Here is a 17992-nt window from a genome sequence, read left to right on the forward strand (position 1 = left end):
GGAGGACCTGAGTTCAAATTCAGCTTCAGCCACTTGACACTCACTAGCTGTGTGAGCCTGGGCAAGTCACTTAACCCTGACTGCCTCATCAAGAATAAAAAAGAACAATAAATATACAAGCAAAGACAAGCCTTGCCCTCAAGGAGTTTATATCCAAATGAGGTTGACAATTCACACAGGGTAGTGATGATGAGGGAAGTTTGTGGAATGGTGAGTTAGGTCATAGAGGAGTAGATTGACACACACCATTCAGGAATGATGTTGCCTTTAACTCCATCTCCACCAATTCCTTCATTTACATCTCCAAGGGGAACCTCCGAGTTGTCTCCCTGTTGAGCTAAAACCTCCTTCTGTCTTCTGGTTTTGATGATAGTGAAAATGCCAAGACTGATACGATTTAGTCCCTCCAGTAGAAGGTCAACTAATTGGTCATCGGACAAAGATCTCACTGTAAAGTATCAACAGCCAGGTTGAAGTTTAAAGATGGTCTAAAAACTCTGTGCTTTTCAGCCACTCCCTTTTCCACCACAGAGACAAAAAAGGGGCCACCCAGGACGGAGGGCCATTTTGTATATTTCACTGTTTCATGGGTTGTTTTGGCCAAGGAAGTAACTACCCAGTGGCGAGCCTAATGGGAATGAGTCTCTCTGTGTAATTAGCTGACCTGGTCCTGGAGAAACATACCCAGTCTGTTGCTGGGACAATCTTCTAAGCCCTTGCAGCAGGATAGGACCAGCCACTCTGCTGGCATGACCTTCAAGGACCCAGAGCTGCCACTATATTGAAATATCAGAGTAGGACTTTGTGCCACAAAGTAGTAAAGAAGTTATTTCCCTCTTTTCCTCTCTGTTCACCTTTCTTTTAAAACAATCGGGTTTGAAATACATACTCTATTTTTAATATAAATGCATTTATCCTACAAAAATATATTTACATAAATATAAATACATGACAGGAATACCTCACAATTTGTCAATACCCCTGACCAAACCTGGCTGAACAAAACTTTGTCAGTGACCTGTTTCCCTTAATGAGGATGTAGAAGAAATAATCTAGGTACATATGATTTATTTATAAAAATATTTTATAGCAAAAATGGCACATTTGAATTTTTCTGAAATACATTTTTATTGATTTCCTGTTTTTATACCACTTACGTTTCCTAATCTGCACCTACCTCAAAAGCTAGCTCTTATAAAAATGGGGGAAAACGGATCAGCAAAACTAACCAGCAGATCAGAAAAGTCAGTCAATAAGCAAGCATTTATTAAGCACCTCCGAAGTGCTGAGTACCGCTAAGCACTGGGGATAAAGACAGTCCCTCCAGGTGCTCACAGTCTAATAGGGAAGACAACCAGCAAACTACCACCTACAAACAAGATATATATACAGGATAACTTGGAGGTAATCTTAGTTTCCTGGATTAAGGAAGACCAGGACAGACCTGCAGAACGCAGGATTTTAGCCGGTACAAGGAGTTAGAGAAGCCAGGAGGGGGGAGATGAGGAGGGAGAGGGAGAGTGATCCAGGGATGGGGGGAAATCAGTGAAGATGGCTGGAAGGAAAAAGGTTGACATTATGTGCAGTGTTCCACATCCCTAGATCCCCACTCCTCCAAAGAAGCCGGGAGAGGCTGTTCTTCAGAATCGAGTTTGATACTTATCACTTTGAATCATTTTGTTGCCACAGATGAATTTAGAATTTTCAGCATTCTTTGTTGGTAGGGCTCTTTTCATCACTGCTGAGAGAGCAAGCCAGTATTCTGCACAATGGGCCCAAATGGATAGTTCTGGATGGAGACATCGATCCGATGTGGATTGAGTCACTCAACACAGTGATGGACGATAACAAGGTGAGCTGCCCTTCTTGGGTGATTTTTGCTTTTGTCGGAGTCTCCTCTCTGTTCAAGAAACACTTTTCCTTCACTGAGCTCAGTTTCACTTCATCGTCTTTGACCCTGGGTTGCTGCTGGGGCACCGTTATGACTCGGGGTACTCTGGGGCTGCTTCTGCTTAATCTGTGCTTGGGCCAGTTTGTACACCTTTCAGCACTCACGTAATGCTTATTAATGTGAATGGAAGTTAGAAACCTGTCTCTCTTTTTAAGAAGGCTCACTGATGCTTTTTGCTGTTTCACGCCAGTGATGCCCCAATATAGCACCCTTCTCTCCAGCCCCCAATATGCCCATTCTCCGTCATAACAAAGAAAACAGTGCAGAAAGACTGTGGGTGTCACAAGACAGCCTCTTAGCATGAGAAAACCAGAACTAGAGCAGGGCGTTTTGGTCTTTGTTCCAGGATGGGTCATTGGAAGGGAGCTGACAGCACCTTCCTAGTGACATTTCCTTCTGAGTCTACCCTGTTCCTGATGGTAGCCCAATCTACCTGCGTCCTTCCTCCATTGCCCACCCCACTCCTGGCCCTCGCCCACTGCTTCCTCTGTTTCCCTGTTGAACCCCATCCCCAACTGCATGACACCTGTTCCCACTGGCAGCCACAATCGAATAGAATCCTCTAGACATCCCAGAGTGCTCTGCCTTCCCCCACAAGGTGAGCCTGAGCCTCCTCCCCACCCTTATGCCTAATCAGCATCAGCAGGTGAACATTGCTTGAGCTCCACCTCTGGACTTTAGGTCTCATAAGGAAAATGTATAACTGTTTTCTCCCCGGGAAGAATGAAGTACTTTTGTCCCCATAAGAATGGAGGAACCCAGCTATTAACTGGTTTATAACCTCAAATGCCAAAGCTTCTCAAGTCAATAGATGTGATCTAATTAGCCGCCAAGTGATACAGTGGATAGAGTGTTGAGTTCAGATCTTGCCTCAGACACTTAGTAGCTGTGTGACCCCCCTGGCAAATCCCTCAGTTTCTTTATCTGTAAAGTGAGAATGATCACAGCATCTGCCTCACGGGGCCGTGATGTTCAGATGAGCTACATCTATAAAGTACCTTGTAGACCTTGAAGCACAGTATGGATACCAGCTGGCATCATCTCCATCGTCATCACTGTCCCTGTGGAAGCTCCAAACCGCCATGCTCCTCAACTCCCCTCTCCCACCTGCAATCCCTCCACATGGTCTTTGGACTGTCCCTTCCTGCCAAGGCCTCCCCCACCTGCCCCCTCCTCTCAGTTCCTCATTATTTGAGGCTCTCCCTGCCTGGACCTCTAGTCTGTCCCTCTCTGATCTGTCCTCCCCTCAGCTGCAAAGCCTTCCCCTGAATGGACCGCTCTGATCACCTCCCACCCCTCCTCTAAAGTCTTCCCTGGCTCCCCATAGTTTATCAAATTAGATTCAATTAGCCTGGTGCCCTCCAAAATCTATGTATGGACTGGTGTACGTGGTGTCTTCCCTGAACAGAGTGCAGGGTCCTTGGGGCAGCCACCTGGTGCTTTTGTCACTGCATCCCCAGCAGCCAGGCCTGGCACGGAGCTGACATTTAACAGAGTTGAATTGACCATGGCAGTGGAGCTGGGACGTGCCTGCCGTCTGAGGGCCAGGCGGAGGGGTGGGGACGTGGAGGAAGAGGGGCTGCCGTCAGCCACCAGGCCACGGTTTTCTGACCTTGGCAGCTCCTAATGTGCCTGGCTAAGGCGGCCTGGGAGCTGTGCTAAGGAGCACTGATTTAGGAGGGGCTACTCCATGAAACTAGCATTAATTCAGGGCCTCCCTCCTTCTACTGTGTTGTGTGAGGTGCTGAGAACACAGAGGCAGAAACAAAAGCATCTCTGCCCTCGAGAAGCATCTGTTGTTGGCTCAGGAAATGCAAAACACAAAGTCAATCTCTAGTCGTGGACAGAGCACTGAACCTGGAGTCTGAGGATCTGAGTTCAAATCCTGCCTCTGACCCTCACTAGGTGTGACCCTGGGCAAGTCACTTCTGCTCTGGACCTTCATTTCCCCACCTGTAAAATGGAGGAGTTGGTCCAGGTGAAGTAAAAGATTAACAACTGGGAAAACAATTGACTTTCTGGATGACACAGGATGATGATATCTCTATATGAGAATGTGAATGATTCCTCCTGTGTAAGCATATTATAGTAGATAGAGGGCCTTAGGGTCAGGAAGACCTGGGTTCAAATCCTGCCTGTAACACGTACTGACCATGAAACCCCAGGCATTTGATTCCACTTCTCCACGTGGCAGACTCTTTTTAGACTAAGGTACAGACAAGTTGCCAATCTGCATCAGTGAAGGGAGTTTCCCACTGATGAAATCCCAGGGATTGGTGGATTCCATCAAAGCCCAGCACCGATGCTGGCCAGGGCTGTGGGCACAGACCCCAGACCCCGCCCCACTAGGTACCTGAGCAGGGCCAGCTGTCTCGTGCCACAGGTTGGACACTGTCCTGCTTTGTCTCCAGCGTCTTCGAACGCCAGCCTGCTCCCTGGAATGACTGTGGCCTTTTCTCGTCCAGGTCCTGACGCTGGCCAGTAACGAGCGGGTGGCCCTCAGCCCTCACATGAGGCTCCTGTTTGAGATCAGCCACTTACGGATGGCGACCCCTGCGACTGTGTCCAGAGCTGGGATTCTGTACGTGAACCCGCAGGACTTGGGGTGGAATCCGTGAGTATTCCTTCTTCAGGTGCGATGTGGAAAGTCTTCACAGCATATGTGCAGAGGCAGAGACTCGGGGGGCATTGGCAGCATTTGGCTAAGTCACTGTGCTTTGGTGACCTAAGGACAACGGCACTGACCAGTCAGGCTTCATAGTCTCGGTAAAGTGATTTACCTCCGTTATCTCAGTTCCTGGCACATAGTAGGTGCTTACTTAATGTTTATTGACTGACCAGTCTAGCAACCTTGCTAACTAAGAAGTCTAGGACATAAGCAAGAGTTGCACCAAGGTCCTCAAACCCTAAGTCAGGGCTCTACCCATTATGGCCTGAGCTCAACTCTAGTGATGGAGAAGGAGGTGGTCAGTCAGCCAGGAAGCATTTATTAAGCACCTACTGTGTGCTAGGCACTGTGCTAAATGAAGAAAGGCAAAAAACAGCCCCTGGTCTCAAAGTGCTCACCACCTGCTAAGGGAGCCAACATACAGACGGCTCTGGAGAATCGGTCTGTATGGACAAAATGGAGATAATCAGAGGAAGGAGAGGTTGGGAAAGGCTTCCTGTGCCAGGCAGAACTTGAGGGAAGCCACGGAAGCCAGGGAGCAGAGGTGAGGACAGAGGGCATCCCAGGCTGGCGAAGTGGGGAAATGGGGTGTCTTGTGTGAGGAGGAGCCAGGAAGCCGGTGTCACTGCATGGCAGGCTGCTAGATGGCACCATAGTGCACAGAGTGCCAGCTCCGGAGTTAGGAAGACCTAAGTTCAAATTCGACCTCAGACACTTCCTAGCTGTGTGACCCTGGACAAGTCACTTCACCCCTTTGGCCTCAGTTCCCTCATCTGCAAAATGAGTTGGAGAAGGCAATGGCAAACCGCTCTGGTATCTTTGCCAAGAAAACCTCAGATGGGGTCATGACAAATCAGATACGACTGAAATGACTGAATAGCAGATGAGGGGGTGAGGTGTCAGAATTCTGTTGGGGTGCGAGGGGGCCGGCCATGAAGGGCTTTGAATGCCACAGGCAGGTGACGACGGGACGTCCTTTGAGACCCGCCTCGGGCCAGGCGGGAGCAGGAGGATGCCGGCCTGGAGAATGCAGGATGCCTAGCAGGAGAAGGCAGCACGGTGTGTGCGCTGGAGAAGGTGAAGGTGGGAGGCAGGTTACCTGGGTGATGCCTTGTGAGGTCACCTGTGGACACATGTATGAGTGGAATAGCAGGCAGAGAGCCAGCCTCCCACTCCTGAGTCAGCTCTCTGCCTCTGCCCCGTACTGGCCGTGTGACCCTGGGTGAGTGGTTTAAACTCTGTCTCAGTTTCCCAATCTGTAAAATGAGGTGGTTGGCCTCCAAGGCTCTCCCAGCTCTAAATCTATGCTCCTGTGATCCTATCAGTGTTAGACAAAGGAGGTGGGGGGAGATTAGTTGGCACCAAGATACCAAAGAAACGTGCAAAGGGAAAGCGGTGGCAATGTAGCATCAGCTCTTATGGCCATTAGCGTCAAATGAGGCCGACCAGATGATGTCTGAGAGCAGAGACAAGCAGGGCGCCCTTGGAATCTGAGGCTCCCCCAGGGCCGGCTGGCGGATAAGGCTTGAGAACTCCTTCCCAGCGTCACAGCGTGCTATCTTTCTTCCTTTTAATTTTCCTTTGGAAAACTTGGGGACTTCCTCTTGTCCCTGTCAAACTTCACATTCCTGCCACCTCCCGCTGGCCCCATCCCCCTCCCTCTGCTGTCTCTTCCAGCTGGGGGCAGGGGTTCTCTGTCTTCTCCCGTAGAAGACACAAATTGGCGGTAGCCACCCCGCTCTTTGGTTCACAGGTCCTCCTGATTTCATCTTCTGTATGTGGATCATCGTGATTGACAGAGAATTTGCCTCCTGCAGCGATGGGGAAGCTTGAGAGGCAAAGGACCCCACGAGGTCAGGGGGCTGGACACAAGGCAGCATCCCCCGGGATCATAGACCAGCTCAGCTGGCTGTGTTCCTCTGCAGCAGAGCGACCCAGACCTGCCAGCTTTGGGGATGGGTGTGAGGCGGCCCAGCATTCCCAGAGTGAACCTCTGGGGTCCTTTTGTCTGAGGGAGGAGCGGCACACGGATTTCAGGGGGGCCTTTTTGTAAATGCCTCAGACCAGAGCCAGAGGACTGCTCAGGTGTGGGCACAGCCTTGTCGTGGCCAGAGGGAGGTCCTCGGTGGCGCTGGCAGGCCGCCCTGCAGCTGGATGGGCCCGGCACTGGTGCCCTGCACTCCAGGACAGGTGTGCCTTCACAGGGACAGAATAGAGCGCCATCATAACTGGCCTCTTTTCAGGAGGGATGGAAGAAGGTGGGTGATATCTCCATGTGAGGATGTGTGAATGATTCCTCCTGAAGCGTGTTCTGTGGACGGACTGAACACGTTTCTGCCCCCACAGCCAGCAAAGTCAGAACCTGGCTGAGCCTCCCTGCTCTTGTAACCCTGGTCTTCCCCTGCAGACTCTCCTCCTAGAAGATTCGCCTTTCCTGATTAAGCTTCTTCTTGTTGGTGTGGTTGTGGTTTGTGTTTTTGCTTTTAATTTAACCGTTCTGCCCATCATGTTAATGTGAAGCAAAATTCAGCGAGCATTTATTAAACACCTACTGTGTGCCAGGCCCGTGGCATGCGCAAGTGATATAAAAAGAGAAATGAAGCAGGTCCCACCTGCAGGCTTTCATTCTACTAAGTGGAAATAGCACATGTGCAGACACACACACACACACACACACACACACACACGCACACATGTGTGTATGTGCACATACATACACATGCACAAACAGGCACTCACACGCACAAGCACACACACGTGCACACACACGCACACGTGCATGCGTGCACACACGTGCACACATGCACACGCACACATGTGCACATACATACACGCACACGCACACACTCATGTGTGTGCACATACATGCGCATGCGCAAACAGGTGCTCACACACGTGCACGCACACACTCACACATGCACACATATACACACGTATACACACACACACATGTGCATACATACACGCACACGCACACACACACTCATGCATGCACACACACACACACACACGTATATATCTGACTTGGTCGAACAGAAGGCCCTGGAGCATGGGGCTTGTTTCATTCTCTGTAGTCAGTGCCTGACCCACACGAAGCGCGTAATAAATGCTCGTTGATTGGTGGGTGGAAGCGTCTACAAAATGGGGGAGAGGAACTCACAGCTGGGAAAGTCAGGAAAGGCCTTGTCGGGGCTGGCGCTTCAGCTGCACCTTAAGGAGGATGAGGGATTCTGAAAGACAAATTTGAGGAAGGAGGGCATTCCAGGCAGGGGGCACAGCCTGGACAAAGGCTCGTGGGCAGGAAATGGAATATTCTGTATGGAGAATGATGAGTAGGCAACTTTGTCTCTATGCCCTTTGGTGAGCATGCTCTGGGTTCTTTACCCCAAAAAACATTGGTCATCAGAGGATCATTGCAAGGAGTTATACTGGTACACTTATTAATAACCTCATTTCAGATCTCAAAATAATTGGGGTCAGAACACTCCAAAAGCACTCTGGAGTTATTTCCATAAACTTGGCACGTGTCACAGAAAAGAGTTTGAACCTTTTGGGAAATGAAAGGGAAGGTGCCATAGAAAAGGTGTTGTATGTGAAGTCAGAGGGTTTGAGTGTGAATTCTGCCCTTTGAAAGGATTTTGTATGGAAAATAGACCTCCTTTGTTGGCCCTGGAGAGCAGTACTGGGAGCAAGAAATGTAGAAGCAGAGTGAAGCTTGGGGTCAGAGTACAAGCGGCTTGTCGGGAGCTGGTGAGAGACCTTTTAGCAGCGACAAAGTGGGAACTTATTGGGAATGCAGTACCGGGAGAGGTTATTCATGTAAGAGTGGGATTGAGTATTATCTGAGGTCCCCCCCAATAAAATGGCAACCCCTCCCTTCTATTCAGAGGTGGGACCCTAGGCATGAGGAGCCCCATCAAACACGATGAATAACTTCATTAGCTTGGCTGGACTGCTTTTTTTCTCTTCTCTTTTCATTCTGTCTTGTACAATATGACTCTGATGCTGATTATTTATCTCAGTATCTTTCTATGTATGTATATGTACGTATGTATATACCTGAAAAAGTATAACTATGGGAGAGAAGTTAGAGAGGAAAGGAAGGAGACAGAGAGAGAAGGAAAGAGAGAAAAGAAACAGAGAGAGGGACAGAGGAAGAGAGGGGGAGAGAGAGAATGCAAATGCTCCAAGTTGGGGAAAAACGTTTACAAATAGAGAAGGGGAACATAACATGATCACTAGCATGTCTCTGAAATGTTTGTACCAAGCTATGTCTGCTTTATAAAACCCGACTTCACAGACCCAGGATTCAGTCAAATCTTCCTCCTCTTCTCTCCTCCAGGTATGTGGCTAGCTGGATTGATAAGAGAAGCCATCAGTCGGAAAAGGCCAATCTGACAATCCTTTTTGATAAATATGTTCCCCCATGCTTGGATAAATTGAGGACGAGTTTTAAAACCATCACTTTGATTCCAGAGAACAGCCTGGTTCAGGTTTGTGTCTTACCTTGGTAATAATGAAAAAGAATTCTCTCTCCAGTCCAGGCTACCTCTCTCTTTCTCTCCTTCTCCACTATCAGTTTTCCCTGTCTTTCCCTGGGTTGGTCTCAGCCTCTTACTCAGGGAGAGAATGCCCCCTTTCTAAACTGCTTTCTTTCCAATTCAGCTGAAGAAAGTTTGTAGAAAATATTTGAAAAATGCTTTTCTAAGAAAAGGATGACTAATGGTAATTGGCTTTTACATTATGTTTAATATATGTTACCTCTTTTAATAATACAGCATCCTTGTGAGACAGGGGCCACAGACTAGGCATTCATTAAGCATTAACTATGTGCTAAGGACTGGGGTTACAAATACAGGCAAAAAAGAGAGATGCCCCCTGACCTCAAGGAGCTTCCATTCTAAGGGGGAAGGGCAATACTTATGAGTGAGCTCATGAGGGGGTATGCCTGGGGCAGGGGGTAAAGGTCTAGAGAATCAGGAGCAGAGAGGGCAGAGGTTTCAGGAGAGAACTCACAGATCCGAGGAAGCAGCCACAGGACAGAGGCATCTACAGGGTGAGAAGGCTGCTGGGACCAAAGTGTCAGAGTCCAGAGAGTTAGGAGCAAAATTCGTTGTTAGATTTTATTATCTTCATTTCACACAGGGAGGAAAATGAGGCAGAGATCTTGGGCTACTTGCCCAGAGTCACTCACGAAGCTGGTTAGGTGCCTCTGAACAGGATTTGAACCCAGCCTTTTCTGATTCTGAGTGCAGCATTCTCTCTGCTCCAGTCTGCTGCTTCCGCTATGCTGTATGGCCTCCCCAATCCATGGTCCTCCATCTGACCCCAGCCATAGCTGTTGGCCCTTCACCTTAGAATCAGAATCTCAGAGTTAAAAGAAACCATAAAGACAATCTAGGCCAGGAGTGGGGAACCTGCAGCCTCGAGGCCACATGCAGCCCTCTTGGTCCTCAAGTGCCGCCCTTTGACTGAGTCCAAACTTCACAGAACAAATCCTCTTAATAAAAGGATTTGTTCTGTAAAACTTGGACTCAGTCAAAAGGCCGCACCCAATGACCTAGGAGGCCATGTGTGGCCTCGAGGCTGCAGGCTCCCTACCCCTGATCTAGGCCAATGCCCTGGTTTTTATAGCTTAGGAAAGGGAGGCTCAGGGAAATGAGAGAGTTTCCCGAAGATCACACAGCCAGTTACTGTGCCAAGGCTGGAGCAAGTTTTCACCCAGACAGCTTTTTATTGATGCAAAAGTGCCAACTTGCCCTCTGACTGATAGTGCCCTGAAAGCAGGGTGAGGTTGGGGAAAGGGTACTATACACAGAGGTGAAGTATCTGAGTTCAAATCCTAGCCAGTACTTATTACTCGAGTGACCCTAAGCGAGATCCTCTCCTGCCTGGGAGCTTAGCTCCACAAAGGAAGGAAGTGGTCAGACTAGATGACTTCGAAAGTCACTTCCAGTTCTAGGTCAGTAAAAGACAAAAAAGTCAAAATCCCACATTGGGCTAGATATCCCCTGGTATGTGTGTTAGCCGGGAGTACTTACACTGCACTAAGGATAAATCTGTAAGTTGACAAGCATACATTAAACATTCACTATGTGCCACGTTCTGTGCCAAATGCCGAGGGTACAAAGAAAGGCAAAAATACGGCACCTGCCTTCGAGTTCACATCCTAATGGGGAGCACGATGGATAAAATGCACACTCCAGATATATACAGTGTGACTAGATCTCAGAAGGAAAGAACTAGTAGTGGGAGGAGAAAGAGGAGGAGGAGGAGGGGGAAAGAGTATAAATGTTTGAAGCTAAAGGAAAGAAGCTCGAATGGTAAAATTTCAACCATCATACAGTGAGTAGTGGAAAAGTATCATTTTTGGCTTGGAAATCACACAATTTAGTCAACATGATATGAGTCCAGTGTTACTATGAGATTGACTGAATTACAATGAAGTTAAATTGAAAATTATTTCATACAAGCCCCCCCCAAATAAAACCCTAACCCCCAATTCAGAGGTTTAGGCTACTTCACACACCAATTAAATCAACAGCAGCCTTCAGCAGTTATTATTCAAAGTATAATTTAGTGTTGAATGCAGGTCTGAATTTATTCATAATGCATTAATTATGGGGCTGATCTAATTAGTCTTCCTGGTTTCATACTTGTTAAAAGCAGGATGACATTCTTTCTCGGGTGGACTTAGTATCTTGTGTGATTCTTTCTGGTGTTAACTTTTTCATTCAAGAGTAGTGTGAAAGTAGGTCAGTGGGAAGGAAGATGATTCTGGCTTTATAATTCCTCTGTATTTGTAAGCAAGTTAGTGCCCTTGGAGCTCCTGAGAGTTTCATTGAGCTTCCACCATTCCCCCACTTCAAAGCCTGGTGCCTTCCCTGAGGGCAGTTGTAAAGAAATCAAAAGAGTTAACAAATGTAAAGACTTTTGCAAACTTTAAAGCGCTATAGAAATTATTATTATTATTTTTAAAAAAGAGTTTGTAGAAAAGAGAATGGCTTTAATAAAACACATGGCTCCCTTCACACTTCCCTCCCAAGCATATGATTTATTATAATAATGTTAATAACAATACTTAGTATGTGTAAACAAAAATTACAACTATATTCCTCCTAATAGCCCTGTGAGGCAGGTACTACAGATATTATTCAAAATATTTTATAAATGGAGAAACCAAGGCTCAGAGTTCAGTGGCTTGCTCAAGGTCATACAACTAATAAGTTGGAGCATTGGACTTTTAACCCAAGGCTTTACCAACCACAAGTCTCACACTCTTTCCAGTCTGTCATGTCCATTTTCCGTAATGGTGGGTTTGGGCTAGATCAGTGGTGTCAAACTCAAACAGGGTTGTATTTAAGGACCCCTGTAGGCTCATGTTGACCTAGAAAACCACATACTACATTAGAAAACCACATACTACACTTCTACCGGCAAAGCAAAGATGGCGGAGTAGAGCACTCAGTCACTCTTATAACATTCCTCTCCAAAACCTTCAAAATAATGCCTCTAATCGAATTCTGAACTAGCAGAACCAACAAAGGGTCAGACAGGCCCAAGACAACTTAGGAGTTCAGGAAGAGAGATCTGTGACATGGGGCTGGAGGCCAAAACAATAGTGGTAGGGCTAGGTGGTGGTGATAGAAATAGAAGTAGCTTCGGGAACTCTCAAGCCAGAGACAGTAAGGGGACCTGGCCACTGGTCAGAAAGATTACAGGAGACTACCTGTGAAATGCTGTTTGACATATCTACTGTCTATACCTTCTGGGTCACCGTTCAAGTGACCCAGTCAAGAGGAAGTGGAAGCCCTGAGAGGAAGTATTGCTTTGAGTCACAAGTGATCAGGGACCCTGAGGAGCAGTATTGATTGCAATTCCAAGGGATCAGAGGCCCTTCCTGGGTAAGGACCAGAGTGCAGGCCAGGAGAGCAGTGATCATACCTCATCCTATATCACACCACCTTGGAACCACCAAAAACTTCCAAACCCCTAGACCTAGCTCTGGAAACAACAATGCAAAAAAACCTGAAGTTTGAGATCGTACCTCTCCCCACCCACACTGGAAACAGAGTCCAACTTGAACATAAAGTTCCAAATCAAGGACTAATGTGAGGGAAAAAAGAACAAACAACAACAAAAGAAGCTGACAATAAAAATGACTGTGGTGACAGGAAGAACAAGGCAAACTTAGAAGAAGACAATGAAGTCAAAACAACTACAAAAAAAACTGCAAAGAAAAGGTGTGAGTCAGACACAAGTCCAACAAGAATTCCTGAAAGAGCTAGAAATTGATTTTCAAAATCAAATAAGAATGGTAAAGGAAAACTTTAGTAAAGAAATGAAAGTAAAGGAAGAAAATTATAAAAAAACAACAACTTAGTAAGAGAGGCACAAAAATACTAAAGAAAATAACTCCTTAAAAAGCAGAATTGGCCAAATGGGAAAATGATACAAAAGCTCACTGAAAAAAATCATTCCTTAAAAATTAGAATTGAGAGACTGGAAGCTAATGGCTCCATGAGACATCAAGAAACAATAAAACAAAGTCAAAAGAATGAAAAAATAGAAAAAAATGTGAACTATCTCATTGGAAAAACAATTGACTTGGAAAACAGATTGAGGAGATACATTTTAAGAATTATTGGAATGCATAAAAGCCATGGTCAAAGAAAGAGCCTAGACCTCACATCTCAAGAAATTATAAAGGACAATTGTCCCAATATCCTAGAAGCAGAAAGTAAAATAGAAAATTTAAGAATCCACTGATCACCGCCTGAAAGGGATCCCAAAATGAGAACTCCAGGGAATATTATAGCCAAATTCCAGAGCTCCCAGGTCAAAGAGAAAGTATACCAGCAGTCAGGAGTCATTTAAATATAATGGAGTCAGGATGAGAGAGCTTGGAATATGATGCACTAGAAGACAAAAGAGCTGGGATTTAGAACCAAGGAAAGCTTACCCAGCAAAACAGAGTATAATCCTTCAAGGGCAAAAATGGATATTTAATGAAATAGAAGAATTTCAAACATTCCTGATTTAAAAAAAAAAACCCAGAGCTGAATAGAAAATGTATCTTTCAAATATAAGACTAAAGGGAAGCATAAAAAAGTAAACATGAAAGAGAAATCATGCAGTTAAACTGTTTACCTTTCTATATGGTAGATGATACATGTAACTTGTGAAAACTTTATCATTATTAGGGCATTTAAAAGGATTCTGCATAGGAAGAAGGGAGGTGAGCAAATTGATTATGTTGGAATGGTGTAAAAAAAATGGATAGATTAGAAAGAGGGATGCCCTGAAAGAAAGGGAAAGGAAGAGAGAGAAAACATATCTTACATTAAAAAAAAATACACAAGGAAGAGATTTTACAGTAGAGAGGGAAATGGTGCGAGAGCAAGAAATATTTGAATCTCCCATCTAGATTGTCTCAAAGAGGGAAAATATGTATATGTAATCAATTGGTAATAGGAATCTGTCTTACCCAACAAGGAAGTGAGAGGGGAAGGGAATAAAAGAAAGGAGGAGATGATAAAAGGGAAGGCAGATAAAATCAAAATAGGCTTAAGAGGAGAGACAAGATAAAAAGTGAGAAAGATAAACAGAAGAAAATAGGAGGAAGGGAAATATACAGGTAGTAATCATAACTGTGAATGGGATGAATAGCAGACTAAATTAGAAACAAGAACCAACAATATGTTGTTTGCAAGAAACACACTAGAATCAGGGAGACACACAGAGTTAAAAGCAGGGACTGGAGAATTTATTACACTTCAGCTGAAGTGAAAACAAACCACAGGGCTAGCAATCATGATGTTAGACAAAGTAAAAACAAAAATACACCAAATTAAAAGAGATAAACTGGGAAAGTACATCTTGCTATAATATAGAATAGATAATGAGGTAATATCAGTACTAAACATATTGGCACCAAATATAATAGCATCCAAAATCTTAAAGGAAAAGTTAAATGAATTACAGAAGGAAATAGACGGTAAAACTATACTTGTTAGGGAATTCAACTTTTCCCTTTCAGAGCTAGATAAATCTAACCACAAAATAAATAAGAAAGAAGTAAAGGAGATGAATTAAATCTTAGAAAAATTAGATATGATAGACCTTTGCAGGAAACTGAATGAGAGTGAAAAGAAGTATACCTTTTTTTTTCAGCTGTACATGGTACCATCGCAAGAATTGACCACGTATTGGTGCATAAAATCCTCACAACCAAATACAGAAAAATTAAATGAACCCTTTTCAGACCATAATGCAATAAAAATTACATTCAGTAAAGGGCCATGGGGGCATAAATTAAAAACCAATTGGAAACAAAATAATCCTAAAGAATAAATGGCTCAAAGAACAAATCATAGGAACAATCATTTTGTTAAAGAGACAACAATGAGACAACATTCAAAAATTTTGGGTTGCAGCCAAAGCAGTACTTAGGGGAAAATTTCTATCTCTAAGCAAGTACATTAATAAAGGACACTAAGAGCGGTTCAATGAATTGGGCATGCAATACTTTTTTTAAAAAGTAGAACATGTTTTAAATTCTCAATTAAAAATGGAAATCCTGAAAACAAAAGGGGAGATTAATAAATTTGAAAGTACAAAAACCATTGAACTAATAAAACTAGGAGCTGATTTTATGGGGAGAAAACAATTAAAAAGATAAACCAGTGGTTCATTTGATTTTTAAAGAAGAAAACCAAATTGATAGTATCAAAAATGAAAAGGGTGAAGTCATTGCCAATGAAGATAAAATTTAAAAAATTATTAGGAGTTGTTTTGCCTAATTATATGCCAGTGAAACTGAAAATCTAAGCGAAATGGATGAGTATTTATAAAATTATAAACTGCCTGGATTACCAGAAGAAGAACATACTTAGCCTTATTTTAGAAAAAGAAATTGAACAAATCACAAATGAGCTCCATAAGGGAAAAAGATCCCCTGGACCAGATAGACTTACAAGCAAATACTACCAAACATTTAAGGAATAATTAATCTCAATACTATATCAACTATTTGAAAAAAAATAGGTAAAGGAGTCCTACCAAATTCCTTTTTGTGACACAAATATGGTTTTGACACCTAAACAAGAGAAAGCAAAAACAGAAAGAAAATTATAGACCAATTTCCTTAAGTGATACAAAAAATTTAAATAAAATACTAACAAGGAGATTACAGCAATATATCACAAAGGTCGTACACTATGACCAGAAATGAAGGGCTGGTTCAATATTAGGAAAACTATTAGCATAACTGACCATATCAGTAACAAAACCCACAAAAACCATATGGTTATATCAATGGATGCAGAAAAAGCCTTTGACAAAATACAACACCCATTCCTGTTAAAAAACACTAGAAAGCATAGGAATCAATGGAGCCTTTCTTTAAAATGATAGGTAGTATCTCTTTGAAACTAAGAACAAGCATTTTCTATGATGGAATAAACCTGAAGCCTTCCCACTAAGATCATGGGTGAAGCCAGGATATCAGTTATTATCACTGTTATTCAGTACTGTATTAGAAATACTAGCAAAAGCAATAAGACAAGGAAAGGGCAGCTCGGTGGTGCAGTGGGTAGAGCCCCAGCTCTGGATTCAGCAGAACCTGAGTTCAAATCCAGCCTCAGACACATAACACTTACTAGCTGTGTGATCCTGGGCAAGTCACTGAACCCCATTGCCTAGCAAAAACAACAACAACAACAACAACAACAACAACAAATAAGACAAGGAAAAGAAATTGAAGGAATAAAAATAGGCAACAAGGAAACACAACTATCACTCTTTGCAGATGATATTATAGTATACTTAGAGAACCCTACATATTTGTGTCTAATGGTAGCCATCTCTGAGGGGGAGAGGGGAGAAAAAAATGTATGTGATAACCTTATTATATATTTAAAAGGAATAAAGTTGTACATAATAGATTTGCAGTTTCATGTGTACCCATCTTTTTTTACTATACTATATAATGGAAATGCTTGTTTTATTCCACATATTTTTAAAAAATGAAATTTTTTTTAAATCCCCCCCAAAAAAGGGAAATGCCATATGACAATATAACTTAGGAGTATTCCTATGAAGAGACATCTAGGGATTTTATGAACACAGTTACAAAACACTTTACACAAATAAAGATAGATCTAAACAATTGGAGAACTATTAATTGCTCATGGGTAAGCTAAACCAATATAATAAAAATAACGATTCTACATAAATTAACTTACTTGTTCTGCATCACATCAAACTGCCAAAAATTTTATAGAGCTAGAAAAAGTAATAATAAAATTCATCTGGAAGAACAAAAGGTCAAGAATATCAAGGGAATCAATGAAAAAGAATAGCAGGCCTAATAGTTCCAGATTTCAGATTATATTACAAAATAATTATCATTAAAACCATCTGGTACTAGCTAAAAAATAGAGTCATGGTTCAGTGAAATAGAGTAAGTACACAATACACATTAGTAAATGACCAATAGTAATTTAATTCTTTATAAACCCAAAGATCCAAGCTTTTGAACTCCTCATCTGTCAAAAAAAAAAAAGGCAGTATAGTAGAAACTAGACAGAGACCAACATCTCATACCCTATACCAAGGTAAGGTTGAAATGGATAAATGATTTAGACATAAAGGGTAATATAATAAGAAAATTATGGATAAGTACTATGGATAAACTATGCATAAGGGAAGAGTTTATGACCAAACAAAAGAGAAGATCACAAAAAGTAAAATAGATAATTTTGATTACATGAAATTGAAAATATTTTGCACAAACAAAACAAATGCAGCCAAAATTAAAAGAAAAATGGGAAACTGGGGGGGGGATTATAGCAAGTTTTCCTGATAAAGGCCTCATTTACCAACTATATGGGGAATTGACCCAAATTTGTGAAAATAAGAGCTATTCTCCAGTTGATAAATGGCCAAAAGATTTGAACAAGCAGTTTTCAGAAGATGAAATTAAAGTTAGCTAGAGTCACATAAAAATGCTCTAAATCACCACCAATTAGAAAAATGGAAAGTAAAATGAGGTACCACCTAACATCTATCAGGTTGGCTAACATGATAGAAAAGGAAAATGACAAATATTGGAGGGGATATGGAAAAATTGGGACACTAATGCACTGTTGGTGAAGTTGTAAACTAGTCCAACCATTCTGGAGTAAAATTTGGAACTACACCCAAAGGACTGTAAAACTGTGCATAGCCTTTGACCCAGCAGTGTACATAGTAACAGTAATATTTTAAGGATGATCAAGACAGTGATCCAAGAAAATTCCAAAGAACCCATGATGAAAAATGCTATCCATCTCCAGAGAAAAAAACTAATGAAATCTGAACGCAGATTGAAG

The 17992-nt window shown here is 43.2% G+C and overlaps 1 protein-coding gene across 1 annotated transcript in view; it reads left to right on the forward strand.

Moving 5' to 3' along the window:
• The window catches only part of DNAH11 (dynein axonemal heavy chain 11), a 320191-nt gene that overhangs the window by 154527 nt on the left and 147672 nt on the right, over nt 1-17992 (forward strand). The window contains exons 41-43 of the mRNA XM_078150757.1: nt 1709-1852; nt 4417-4565; nt 8962-9112. Of these exons, the coding sequence (XP_078006883.1) occupies nt 1709-1852; nt 4417-4565; nt 8962-9112 (444 nt within the window). The remainder of the gene's footprint in view (nt 1-1708; nt 1853-4416; nt 4566-8961; nt 9113-17992) is intronic.

The sequence above is a fragment of the Phascolarctos cinereus genome, unplaced genomic scaffold (assembly GCF_003287225.1).
Source record: "Phascolarctos cinereus isolate Bilbo 61053 unplaced genomic scaffold, phaCin_HiC Scaffold_1;HRSCAF=81, whole genome shotgun sequence".
In the NCBI taxonomy this organism is placed as follows: domain Eukaryota; kingdom Metazoa; phylum Chordata; class Mammalia; order Diprotodontia; family Phascolarctidae; genus Phascolarctos; species Phascolarctos cinereus.